General features: G+C 45.7%; 1 protein-coding gene across 1 annotated transcript; it reads left to right on the top strand.

The window, feature by feature from the left end:
* Positions 1-2,135: 2,135 nt before the first annotated feature.
* On the top strand, positions 2,136-5,681 carry LOC129488039 (tubulin beta-8 chain-like). The gene is made up of 4 exons (XM_055289714.2): positions 2,136-3,227; positions 3,724-3,830; positions 3,905-4,015; positions 4,499-5,681. The coding sequence occupies exons 2-4, from the start codon at positions 3,743-3,745 to the stop codon at positions 5,392-5,394; spliced, it is 1,095 nt and encodes a 364-aa protein (XP_055145689.2). The 5' UTR covers positions 2,136-3,227; positions 3,724-3,742; the 3' UTR covers positions 5,395-5,681.
* The last annotated feature ends 7,962 nt before the right edge of the window (positions 5,682-13,643 follow it).

Consider the following 13,643-nt stretch of genomic DNA (forward strand, 5'->3'; position numbering starts at 1 on the left):
CTACCTTAGGTCAACAAGTTAATGGTCATTGTTAATACCAATAGCCCCGACTTTAGTGAGTACATCTGCACCTTCCAAGTTTAATTATAACTCTTTCTCTTTGTGGTTAGAGTGGAGACACTAACAAAAGACGATGCATTCCTGCTCTTGTTTTCTGAGGATGTCCAACTCTGTAATGGAGTCATTTCTAATAAACTTGCTTCTTTCACTGTGTTCTCTGACTCACGTCAAATTTTTTCCTGCACAAGATCTAAGAATCCTACTTTGTGGTCTGTATCAGGACTCTTTTCCAGGAACATCTTTGTAGCAACACCATGAAGGGACACCAAGACAAGACCCCCACTCCAAAGAAAACAATCCACATAGAATCAGCTGGCAAGTGGGCTGTCTTTTAGAGTCGTGAAGCCATTCAGGTTGGCAAGAATGATTATCCAATATTACTTAAGTGAGAGGCCCTAGGGTATAACATTAGGGTGAGAGACTTATCCCAAAGTTAGAGACCTGGGGGTGTCATGCTCAGATTAGAGGCCAAGCCCACAGGGTTAGAGGCCCTGGGGAATGTTGAGAAGAATGGATTTGGCTAAACAAGATGTTTGCCACTTCCTGTTTTTTTGACTGTCCACCTTGTACTCTTTGTCCCTCACCTGAGTGCTCTGCATGTTGTTGCCTTTCTGCTCACCACCTCCGTTTTGTAGTGGCCTGGAGGCTGCCCCAGGAAAGAGGCCCCAAACAGTTTAGCTTTTATTTTCCTCAGCGATCCGTTGACTTTTAGCCTTGATGTCTTAGAGCTATTGCTGCTACCACTTTTGTAGTTGGCAAAGCCAATAAACTAACATTAGAACAGCACCTACAGGTTTTTGACCCCACACGTAGGGAAGGTGGTGCTAGAAGGTAAAGGGCACCAGTGGATAATAGGAGAACATTTATGAAAGTGTCAGGCCTTATTGCTAGACACCCCAGACATAACCCTTAAAGCCTGCCAAACCATAAACCCAGCTACTTATCCGCCAGAGTCCACAGGTGCTCCCAGCCTTTCTGGCCTATAGGTTGTATTAGTCTGTTCTCATGCTGGTAATAAAGACATATCTGAGGCTGGGTAATTTGTAAAGAGAAGAGGCTTAATTGACTCACAGTTCTACATGGTCGGGGAGGCCTCACGCTCATGGCAGAAGGCAAATGAGGAGCAAAGTCACATCTCTTACATGGCAGCAGGCAAAAGAGCTTGTGTAGGGGACTCCCCTTTATAAAACCATCAGGTGTAATCCGAGCACTGTGGGAGTCCAAGGCAGTGGATGACCTGAGGTGAGGAGATCGAGGCCAGCCTGGCCAACATGGTGAAACCCCGTCTATATTAAAAGTACAAAAATTAGACAGGCATGGTGGTGGGCGCCTGTAATCCTAGCTACTGAGGATGCTGAGACAGGAGACAGGAGTCAGAGGTTGCAGTGAGCCAAGATCATGATAACGCACTCCAGCCTGGGAACAGAGCAAGACTCTGTCTCAAAAATAAATAAATAAACCATCAGATCTCATGAGGCATATTCACTGTCATGAGAACAGCATGGGAAAGACCCATCCCCTGATTCAATTACCTCCCACTGGTTCCTTCCCACGATATATGGGAATTAGGGGAGCTGCAATTCAAGATAAGATTTGACTGGGGACACGGCCAAAGCATGTCATAGGTTATGAAACAAATTTATTCTAGCAGGCCAGGCTTAAGAGAGATGAGCCCCTTGACCATCCCAAGGAAGAGTGCTTAACAGATGCAAGTTGTTTTATGCATCAGGAAAACAGGAAGGGTAGATATGCCATTATTAGTCAGCACAAGAGAATCAAGGCACAAGCCTTGCTGGCCTCGACCTCAGGTCAAAAAGCTGAGTTAATTGAACTTATTAGGCCCCTGCAATTGGGAAAGGATTTAAAAGTTAACATTTACACTGATTCCATGTATGATTTTTTAGTGCTTCACGCTTATGCTGCCATTTGGAATGGGTAGGGACTCCTGACACCCAAGGGCTTTTCCATACAACATCATTCAGATATTGAGCTTGTTAGAATGCTGCTTTGCTGTCAAAAAGTGACTATAATTAATTGTAGAGGACATCAAAAGAGAGACTGACTGTGTAAAAGGAGATGCCCTTGTAGATGCTGCAGCCAAGGGTCCTGCACTGAAAGGGCCAATGAAGCTTATGGGCGTGCTGGTCAGCATGCATAGAACTGGGCCAGAATACTCTGAAGAAGAACAAAAATGGGCCAGGGATTGCATTTCAGTCCAGGGCCCCTCTGGCTGGCTGAATGATGGTAATAAACTACTAATGCCAAGTAGCAATCACAGGGATATAATTCAGCACTTTCATGATTCTTTTCACCCTAGAAGGGATTCTTTGTTTCTGTTAATGTCTCATTTGTTTATAGGGGTAAATCTTTTCAAAACACTAAAACAGGTGACTCAGCACTGTCAGCTCTGTGCCAGCGATTTTCTCTTTCTCCAGTTAAACCTGTCCAAAATTGAGGAACCTATCCAGGTGAGAACTGGCAACTCTAATTTACACCGATGCCTTCCTGCAGGAGATTCAAATATTTGCTAATGCTTACTGATACCGTCACTGGTTAGATTGATGCATTCCCCACCTTATCTGAAAAATGTTTACTAGAAGAAATAACTCCTCAGTCTGGGTAATCTAAAAGCCTGCAAAGTGACAATGGCCCACCTTCCACAGCAGGCGTAACCCATCACCTATGCTCAGCTTTAAGAATCCAATATCACCTTCACTCTGCTGGAGACCGCAGTCCTCGGGAAAGGTCAAAGGGCTAATCTTACTGTAAAGAAGACTCTAGCTAAATCAGAGGCCTGACTATCTCTAACACCCATAGCTTACTGCGGGTTAGAACTGCTCCAAAGTAAAACGTGTAATTAAGTCCTGTTGAGTTAACATATGGAAGGCCTTTCCTAAGCACAGATCTCCTAATAGATGAAAGGACGCATCCATTACAAAAATATGTCATCAATCTAGGACAGGTGCAAAGGCACGTTGTGAATATGGAAACAAGAGTCTTCCCCTCCCACATGGGAGGAAAATTCAGTTTCAGCTCAGCTAGGGATCTAGTCTCACTAAAGACGCGGGAGGAAGTTCTCCAGCTGAGCAGCTTTCCCCAACGTGGAAAGGACCACAGGAAGGACACCTGAGCTCTCCCACAGACGTTCAACGCCAAGGGATTCACAGGTGGGTGCACCTGTGTGGAAGTAAAGCTGTTGCTTATTCTGGGAGCCCAATCCGAGGCTGAGGGAGGTGGGCGCGGAGCCATTTAAGAGTTGGCGGAGGGCGGGCTGGGTCGCTGCGCGTTTGTTTTTCATTCTCGTGCTTCTTCTGCCTTCCCTAATATCGCCTATAGCCATGAGGGAGATTGTGCTCACGCAGGTCGGGCAGTGCGGAAACCAGATCGGTGCCAAGGTTGGCAGCCGGGGCTCTGAGGGCCCAGCCCGGGCCTGCCGGGTGGCCAGGGAAGATGTTGGCAGTGGCGGGTCGGTGCCCCTGCATTGCGGTCCCTGGGCTCCCTGCCGGGGACGGTGGAACTGGGCGCCTGGCGAGGCGGCCGGGGTGGACCCCAGGGACACGGCGGCCTAGGGATGGGGGTGCGGATGAGGGTGGGGGTGGGAGAGCGGCTGGGGCGCCTCCGTGACTCAGCCCTGGCCTGTCTGGCCCCTCCCGTCTTTGGCAGTTCTGGGAGGTGATCTCCGATGAACATGCCGTCGACTGCTGGCACCTACCACGGGGACAGCCACCTGCAGCTGGAGCGCATCGACGTGTACTACAACGAGGCCAGCGGTGAGACCCCGTCCTTCCGCCACCGCCCTCCTGGGAACGAGGCCCTCCCCTGCTAATGCTCTCCCGCCCCTCAGGTGGCAGGTACGTGCTCCGCGCTGTGCTTGTGGATCTGGAGCCGGGCACCATGGACTCTGTGCGCTCAGGGCCCTTCGGGCAGATTTTCAGGCCAGACAACTTCATCTTCGGTGAGTTGCGGGGGAGGACTGGGGTCAGGGCAGCTCAAAATCCACGAGTGCCCCAAAGTCATCACTGTGGGAACTGTGGAGCCAGGGCTCCTGAACCCCCTCCTATCCTCCGAGTCGAGTCGCTCAATCTGCCTTTCCTAAACGGGCTTTGGGAGGAAGGCCCGGGTGTCTCCTCGAGGTGAGGAGCTGCTGATGTAAACTCGGAGCAGGGAGCTGAGCTGGGGCCGTGGCTACTGCCTTCCCTGAAAATGGGCAGGAGCCGCCTGCAGCGAGGTCTGTTAGCCTGTCTCAGGTTTGACTCCTGACTTATTTTCTAACAGGGGAAGCTGCTGTCCTGTAACTCAGGGGAGGGGGTTTCATTTGCTCCACCTGCAGGGCGAATGGTGCGTTCACCTCACACGTGACACTGGCGCTTTCTGCATTATGGTGACCACTGATGACCGTACCCCTGGCCACTGAGTGACTGGCTGTACTGTCTTACAGGTCAGTGTGGGGCCGGAAACAACTGGGCCAAGGGACACTACACAGAAGGCGCGGAGCTGATGGGGTCAGTGATGGACGTTGTCAGAAAGGAGGCGGAGAGCTGTGACTGCCTGCAGGGTTTCCAGCTGACCCACTGCATGGGTGGGGGGACTGGGTTTGGGATGGGTACCCTTCTGCTCAGTAAGATCCGGGAGGAGTACCCAGACAGGATCATAAACACATTCAGCATCCTGCCCTCGCCCAAGGTGTCAGACACCGTGGTGGAGCCCTACAACGCCACCCTCTCAGTCCACCAGCTCATAGAACATGCGGATGAGACCTTTTGTATAGACAATGAAGCGCTATATGACATATGTTCCAGGACACTAAAACTGCCCACACCCACCTATGGTGATCTGAACTACCTGGTGTCTGCTACCATGAGTGGGGTCACCACGTGCCTGCGCTTCCCAGGCCAGCTGAATGCTGACCTGCGGAAGCTGGCTGTGAACATGGTCCCGTTTCCCCGGCTGCATTTCTTCATGCCTGGCTTTGTCCCACTGACCAGCCGGGGCAGCCAGCAGTACCGGGCCTTGACTGTGGCTGAGCTTACCCAGCAGATGTTTGATGCTAAGAACATGATGGCCGCTTGTGACCCCCGCCATGGCCGGTATCTAACAGCGGCTGCCATTTTCAGGGGTCACATGCCCGTGAGGGAGGTGGATGAACAAATGTTCAACGTTCAGGATAAGAACAGTAGCTACTTTGCTGACTGGCTCCCCAACAATGTAAAAACAGCCGTCTGTGACATCCCACCCCGGGGGCTAAAAATGTCAGTCACCTTCATTGGGAATAATACGGCCATCCAGGAACTCTTCAAGCGTGTCTCAGAACAGTTTACAGCAATGTTCAGGTGAAAGGCCTTTCTCCACTGGTACACGGGCGAGGGCATGGATGAGATGGAATTCACCGAGGCCGAGAGCAACATGAACGACCTGGTGTCTGAATATTAGCAATATCAGGATGCCACGGCTGAGGAGGAGGAGGATGAAGAGTATGCTGAGGAGGAGGTGGCCTAGAACTCTCCTTTTCTAGGTAAGGGGGGGAAGCAGTGTGGATTTTTTACTGTGATCTGACAGCTATGTGTCACTACACGCTTGTTCGTTTGTGTCTTCGCATCTCCTGCATTTTAAAGCATTTTTATAGTATGCAGTTTTGCCTAATAAAGTATTTTCACAGCATCTGGTTTTTCCTCCAACTTCTTTCTATGGTTCCTCTGGCTACTGTTGCCAGATGCGCATAGTTGTCATGCAAGGCTGAAGCTGTCTGGGTTTATCACATGCCCAGGAACAAGCATTCCAGTTGCTCCAGGAGGGGTCGGCATGAGCTGTGGACGTGGCAGGCAGGCTTCACACGAACTTGGGGATGCCTTGGTCCTTGAGCAGCGACGTGGTGGAAAACCTGTTGCTGAAGGCAAGCCTTGGCTTACCCATGTGCCAAACTTCTAGGGTACCAGCTGGCCATGCTTCTGGAACTTTAAAAGGGGTCAGCGACCCTGGTGGACAATGTCCCCAAAGTCCCATCTCAGGGTAGGAATGTGGTCAGACAGCTGGCTCTGGACCAGTAATGAAGAGTGGGCAAGTGGGACCCCAGCCACTCCATCACCATGACGGCCTGGGTGTGTTTGTGTGGCCTCATTCTCTTAATGAGGTGGGCATGGGATATCTGGCAGGGACTAGGCAGGAATCAAGCCCAGTGTCTGCTCACATGCACTGAACCCTATGTAGAAGGGGATTAGGTCCTGGGGGCTGTAGATGTTGGTTGCTGGGACTGTGTGCTCAGGGCAGTCTCTCCAAAGGCACAGATGGGGTTTCTGAACAGGACCTGGGGAGACAGGCCGGTGCTCACAAATGCTCTTTCCCCCAACTGGCAACCAGTGAGAAAAATGCCTGAGTGGAGGTCTGACCTGCCCCAGTCTGGAAGACTGATGCTTTCTGGAAAGGTGGCTAATATGTACTGTATGCTGTCTCCCTGTCTGCCACTCCAAAACTTCAGGGCAAAAATAATCCAGGATTGTCAGGATGAGCCTGGTGAGGGTGGCACCTTTGGGGACAGGCCCTTCAGCCTGGCAGAGTCTCCTCCCCAGGCTTCTTGGGGAGCCTGGACGGCAAAAGCCTGCTTTGAGAAAGCAGTCAAATGAGAGATGTGTGTGTGAGCTGGGTGCCGGACAGCATGCACGGACAGTGCTCTTCTCCCTGGCTCTTGTAGAACTTGTCCATGGCCTGTGTGATGGTCTCTTGGTAATTCCCACCCCCCCACCCCACAGATAAGATGAAGCCAGCATAGCCTGGGGGTGGGCAGATGTACAGGATCTACCCCAGGTCCCCTGGGCATGCCCACCTGCTTCCAACGTGTCAGGGAAAATAGTTGAGGCCCCTTTTTCTCTGACTGTTGGCAATGGTCTATTGCAGCCAAATGGGAACAGGCAGGCAGGAGAGTGTCTCATCTCGAAAGAAGTGGCTCCTGGAAGTAGCTGGGAGGTGGGAAAGGTCCCCCATACTCCCCCAATCTGTTCTAGGAGCAGGAAAACGGGCCTCTATGACAGCCCTCCTCAGTGGTGCTCGCTGTCTGAGGGGTGTCCTTGCCCAACCCAGGTGCACACCCATCTGAGATGGCCTTGCATGGACCTGGTTGGGAAGGTTCAGCTACAGCAACCACTGGAACCTGCTCACACCTAGTGTCTCCACTCACATGTGGAGCTAGATGTTCCTCCCTCCTGTAGTGGTACAGCCAGAGTGGCAGAGGCGACAAGCCACTGCTGCAGTTCCCACTTGGTTCTGAGTGGGGGTCAGGCTTGGGTGCCCATGTATTTCCCAATTACCTGGTTCCATGTGGGGGCTTCATGAACAGGAGTGGTGCTTTTCCAGGCCTCTTTTCCATATGCCAGCTACAGGCCCAAGTTTTCCAAGTTTCTGGAGCCCCTCTTCCAGCCTGGCAAGCATGGCATGCTCTAGGGGAAGGACATCAAGCCTACAGTCAGCAGAACCTGTCTGGCTATGTTCTCTACCCCTGGAGGGCCCTGGTTGTTTACCTCTTTGGGTGAGAGTCGGCTTAGGATCTCAACATTCTTGTAGGACTTGAGAACTGTACAGACAGTGGCCCAGGAGGGAACAGGGGCTGGGACTGGCAGCTAACCAGAGTGGTGGGGGTTGTAGGGCTCAGTTTGGTCTTGCAGGGAATTCAGGGAGGCTTGGATTTGCTGAAGCTCTAGAGAAGCTTGGGCTTGGATATGGAAACAGCATAGAACAGGGGCCCTTCTGCACACTGGACTCTGATTAGTTGCACCCTGGGGCATCCATAGGTGTTCCACACCTGGAGCACAGCTGTGGATAGAAGCAGGGAGAGCTGTGGAGGAAAGAGGAGGAGGAGGGAGTCTCAGGGCAGCCCCAGCATCCAGGCAGGGCCTCCTCAAGTCAGATGCAGATCCAGCTTGTTGGCCACTTAGCAGCTGCTTGGCCGGCTGCAGATCACCTGACCTCTATTCACCAGTAAATGGGGGTTGCAGTAGCACTTACCTTCTGGGATTACTGCAGCTTGAAAGGGCAGCAAAACACCACGTGCTGAGAAAGCGCTGAACTCAGGCAAGCTTCTCCAAGAACACCACAGCAGATTAGCACCCAACCTGTACAGGACACCATCAAATCTCCCCATCCATGTTTCCAACGGAAGAAAAGGGAGTCTCTGTCCTAGGGGAGCAAGCACAGGCCTATCCATGCAGTGGGCACCTGGCCCAGGTGGGGGAAAGGCCCTTGGATACGGGCTGGTTTCACCAACCATCTGTGGGTTGGGTTTGGCCCAGACCCCTGCACCCCAGAAGGCCAGTAGCCCCCTGCATGGGAGAGGACTGGGAGGCGGGTGGGAGGTCTGAGCTTTGAGTGAAGCCATTATTTGGCCTCATGGGAAGTGGTGCAGGTAGTTGTTGGTGGCTCAGTTTTGCAGGACCTGGGTGATCACCCAAGGAGTGAAAATGGCCTTTTTATGAGAAATTGCCAAAATTGATGCAAGCTCTTCTGTCGAAAAGGTGAGTAATGCTGACAGTTGGCTTCACCTGCCCCTTCCCCACAAGTAACTGGTGTTCAGAGGTGGGTTTGGTTCCTTCCCAGCCTTTCCCCTTTGCATGTAGCTGTGCATGTACTTTTGTGTGTACACGTACACATGTTCCCTGGAGGGGTTACTTTTATTATTTTATTTGGGGGGATAACTAGTGAGGCAGCCTGACACTTGCTTATCTTTTAAGTGTGGAGTCCTCTATGGAGTGGGATTGGGTACTTACTAGCTGGCCTCTGACAGCTGTTTGGCTGCCCCAGTTTCTGCCCTTCACAGACATGCTGGCCAGCTGTTGTGACATTCAGTGGCCTTGTTTGCAGCTAGTGTGATAAGGCAAGTGGATCAGGTACATTATAAACTGAAAAAGCACACAACATGCAGAAGGAAAGGATAAATGACGATGTGTGTCCTGCTCTGCTAAAGTCCACATCACATGACTGAGATGAAAAACATTTTTTCACCTAACATTTGGGCCCTGAGAAACGGCATCTATGTTGTACTTTTTATTTATAACAGAAGAAATACTGCCAGGCTTTCTTTTCCATTTTCCCCAACTCCCACTTTACCCCCTCAAGTTTACCTACCTCAGAGAGAAAGCGGAGCTCGCCTGGTTAATGAGAGCCTGAAATAATTTGAGCCACGTCACTGTGTACAGGTCAGACTGCTTCTGTCTCCTTGTGCAACACTTGCGCAGCTCAGATATTTCATGGCTCCCTGTATACAGGTAGCTGTGTTACCCTCCTAGCTGCTTTCTTGGTTTGATACATGCCTGAGAGCATGTGGGAGCACTTCAGGTCTAGGGTCGTGGGAGGACTGTTCTGCCAGCCCAGCTCATCCCTCCAGCTCAGCCTGCAGCATGGCTTCCTCCATCTGATTCCAGAGTAGGGGATGGGAGGTATCACATGGACGTCAAGTTTATGTGACTTTTTCCACCTCTGCTTTCCCAGACAGCCCCTGCTGTGGGACTTGTAAGGAGATTTGGGAAGTCAGTATCTACTTTTCTTGTGTGGGTGTTTTATAAATTAGAGCCCTGGAGGGGAATAAATGTTAGAGGTACTCCAAACCCCTAACATATAAACATCTAAGCCTGGCCCTTTTTTGGTGGTAAAATATATACAACATAAAACTTACCATTTTAACGATGTTTAAATGTACAGTTGAGTGGCATCCAGCATAATGTGTTGTACAACCATCTCCTTTATCCGTATCTACAACTTCTTTATCATCCTAAACTGAAACACCAAACCATAAATAAGTCTTTGAATAGAAGACTGATGCATTTGACTCCATAAAAATTAAAACTTTATAGGCGAGAAAAATGCCTCAAAGTCAAAGTCAACAGACTGGGGAAATAGATCTGCAACATACATGACAGATAAAAAGCTAATTTGGGTAATATATATATATATATATATATATATATATGTAGCTATATAGCTATCCTAAATTATTAAAAGGCCAACAGCCAAATTGAAAAATGGACAAGGGATGTAAAGAGACAGTTCGAAGAAACATGTAGATTTTTAAATACTTGCTAATTTTTTTACTGTGGTAAAATATGTATAACAGAAAATTTAAGTACGTTAAGTATAAATACATTGTTGTGCAACTATCACCACTATCCCTTCCAAACCTGTCTTATCATCCCAAAGTGAAGCTCTGTATCCACGGAACAATAGCTCCCCTTTCCCTTCCCCCCATCCCCTGGAAACCACATCCTACTTTCTGTGTCTATGAATTTAACTGCCCTAGGTATGCTATCAAAGTGGAAAGCATGGAGTATTTGCATTTTTTGTTTTAATATTTTCAAGGTTTATTTTGTAGCATGTATTAGAATTTCTTTTTAAGGCTGAATAATATATCATTGTGTGTATTGATCATACTTGCTTATCCATTCATCTGTAGATGGACATTTGGGCTTTTTCTACCCTTTGGCTGTTGTGAATGCTGCTATAAACAGGGGTGTGCAAATTCCCACTTTCAGTTTTTTGGGGTATATACCCAGATGTGGAATTACTGGATCATATGGTGATTACTGTTTTCCACAGTGGCTGTGCCATCTTACTTTCCCACCAGCAGTGTGCAGGAGTCCTGACTTCTCCACGTCCAGCATTTGCTGTTCTCTGGGGCTTTGTTGCTTTGGTTTGCTGGTGGTGGTTTGTTTGATGGCAGCTATACTTATATTTGTCAGTTGGTATTGCATTGTGGTTTGGATTTACATTTTTCTCATGAGTAGTGATGCTCAGCACCTTATACTGTGCTTACTGGTCATATGTATATATTCTTTAAAGAAATGCGTATTTTAAAACCTTTGCTCATGTTTAAATTGGATTGTTTTGTTGTTGCTGAGGTCTTTATGTGGCCTGGATATTAATTACTTATCAAATATATAATGGTGAATATTTTTTCCCTCCGTGAATTTTATTTTCAATCTACTGATTATAACTTCAGATACATACAAGCTTGGCACTTTGATGAATCTTTTTATGTATTTTTTTTTTGTTGTTGTTGTCTGTGCTTTCACTGTCATATCCAAGAAGTTATTGCCAGATTCTATGTTATGAATCATTTTTCCTATGTTTTCTTCTAAGGGTTTTATAGTTTTAGCGCTTACAATTAGATGTTTTGTCCATTTTAAATTAAGTTTTTTATATGGTGTAAAGTAAGGGTCCAACTTTATTGTATTCCATGTAATATTCATTTTTAACACCATTTAAAAGATACCGTCCTTTCCCCATTGAATAGTGTTGACTTCCTTGTTAAAAATCATGACCATATTTTTTGGTTCTTTATTTCTGTTGCTTTGGTCTTTATGTCTGTCTCTATGCTGGTACAGCCTTGTTTTGGGTACTGAAGCACTGCAGTAAGTTTGAAACCAGGAGTTGTTAGTCCTCTAACTTTGTTAGTTTTTAAGATTGATTTGGCTACTTGGGGTTTTTTGAGATTTCATTGGAATTTTAGAATAGGTTTTTCTATTTTTGCAAATATTGGAATTTTTGTAGTGATTTTATTGAATCTGTAGGTGACTATAGATAACAATGGCATCTTGACAAGGTTTTGTCTTCCAGTCCATACCCACACAATATCTTTTCATTTATTTGTGTCATCTTTAATACTTTTCTGCAATGTTTATAGTTTTGCTGTACAGGTTTTTCATTTTCTTGGTGAAGTTGGTTTGTAAGTATTTTATTCTTTTGTGCTATCATAAATGATACGGTTGTGTTGATTTCTTCTTCAGATAGTTTGTTATTGTAGAAATAAAACCAATTTTTGTGTGTTGATTTTGTATCCTGCAGTTTTGCTGAATGTTATTTATTGCATCTGATAGTTTATCTCACAGAAACAAATATTTTTAACATGTAAGATTATGTCATCTGTGAACAGGAAATTTTATTTTTTTAAAAATTGGAATATCTTTTATTATTTTACTTGCCTTATTGTTTTAACTAACTAGAACCTTCAGTACTGTATTAAATAGAAGTAGTAAAAGCAGGAATCCTTGATTTTGCTCTTAGGGTAAAACCTTTCAGTCTTTCATTATAATGTTAGCTGTGAGGTTTTTTTTAATATAACCTTATGTTAAGGTGCTTTATTCCTTTTTATAGCTTATTAAGAACATTTTATCATGAACGTGAGTTAAATTTTGATAGATGCTTTTTCTTCTTTGATTAAGACGATCACATGAGGGTTTTTTCCTTCTTTATGTTAATGTGATATTATGCTGTTTTTCATGTGTTGGAACATACTTTTATTTCAGGAGTCAATTATGCTCATTCATAGTGTATAATCCTTTTAATGTACTGCAAAATTGGAATTGCTGGTATTTTGTTGAGGATTTTTGCATCAGCATTTGTAAGAGATATTTGTTTGTAGTTTTCTTATGGTACCTTTGTCTGGCTTGGTGTCAGGGTAATACTGGCCTCATAGAATAAGTTAGAAAATGTTACCTCCTCTTCAACGTTTTGAAAAAGTTAGAAAAACTGGTGTTTATTCTGCTTTAAACGTTGGGTAGAATTCAACAGTGAAGCCATCTGGTCTAGGCTTTTCTTTGTTGCTGGGTTTCTGATTACTGATGCCATCTTCCTGCTGTATCTCCTTGCTGAATAGGTTTATTCAACTTTTCTGATTCAGTCTTAGTAGGTTTTTTGTTTCTAGGAATTTGTTCATTTTATTTAGGTTATTCAATTTTTTAGTGTATAGTTCCTTATGGTCCTCTCCTACATCCTTTTTTTACTCCAAAAATTTGTAATGTACCCAAGTTATTTTTGAGTTTAGTAATTTGAGTATTCCCTTTTTTCTTAGTCGATCTGGATAAAATGTTGTCAGTTTTTATCTTTTTCAGGGAACAAACTCGGCTTTGTTGATTTTTGATGTTGTTTTTCTGTTCTCGATTTCACTTATTTCCGCTGCTGTCTTTATCATTTATTAGATTCTGCTAGCTTTCAGTAATCCCTCTTTTAGTTGTCTCTCTTTTTCCCTCTGTTTTTAATTCCTTACAAGTAAAGTTGTTGATTCGGTATCTTATTTTTTATAATCATTTATAGCTATAAATCTTTCCCTTATGCTGTGGTTTTTGATGTATCTCTTTTGGTATTTCATATTTTTAATTTGTCTCTAGATATTTTCTGTTTTCTCTTGTGATTTCTTTTATCCATCCTTGAGTGTTTAATAGCTATATTTTTAGACATAAAATGTGTAACCTACAAAATTTACTTGATTTGCTACACGTTTATTTGTTGTAAGTTTTTATTTCAGAATTAATGTGTGTATCAATATTTGTTATGTTCTCATAAACTTTGTAATACATGGAGATTCCTGCTCCACATATGTAAGCCTCTACATGAATATTATTTTGAAGCATTTAACCTTTTGTTTTAATATTTTGAAGGTCTATATGAAATTGAGATTTTGGTTTCTGAGATGATATCCCATGGTAGGTGACTGATAAATTCTTAAAAATTAGCCAAAACTTAAAATTAAGTTAAAGTTTACCTTCAAGATTCAACCTGAATGAGTCGCCCTGTATTCCTGTTAATAAAAAATAAGTCTTTAATGGTAT

The sequence above is a fragment of the Symphalangus syndactylus genome, chromosome 1 (assembly GCF_028878055.3).
Source record: "Symphalangus syndactylus isolate Jambi chromosome 1, NHGRI_mSymSyn1-v2.1_pri, whole genome shotgun sequence".
NCBI classification, from domain to species: Eukaryota; Metazoa; Chordata; class Mammalia; order Primates; family Hylobatidae; genus Symphalangus; species Symphalangus syndactylus.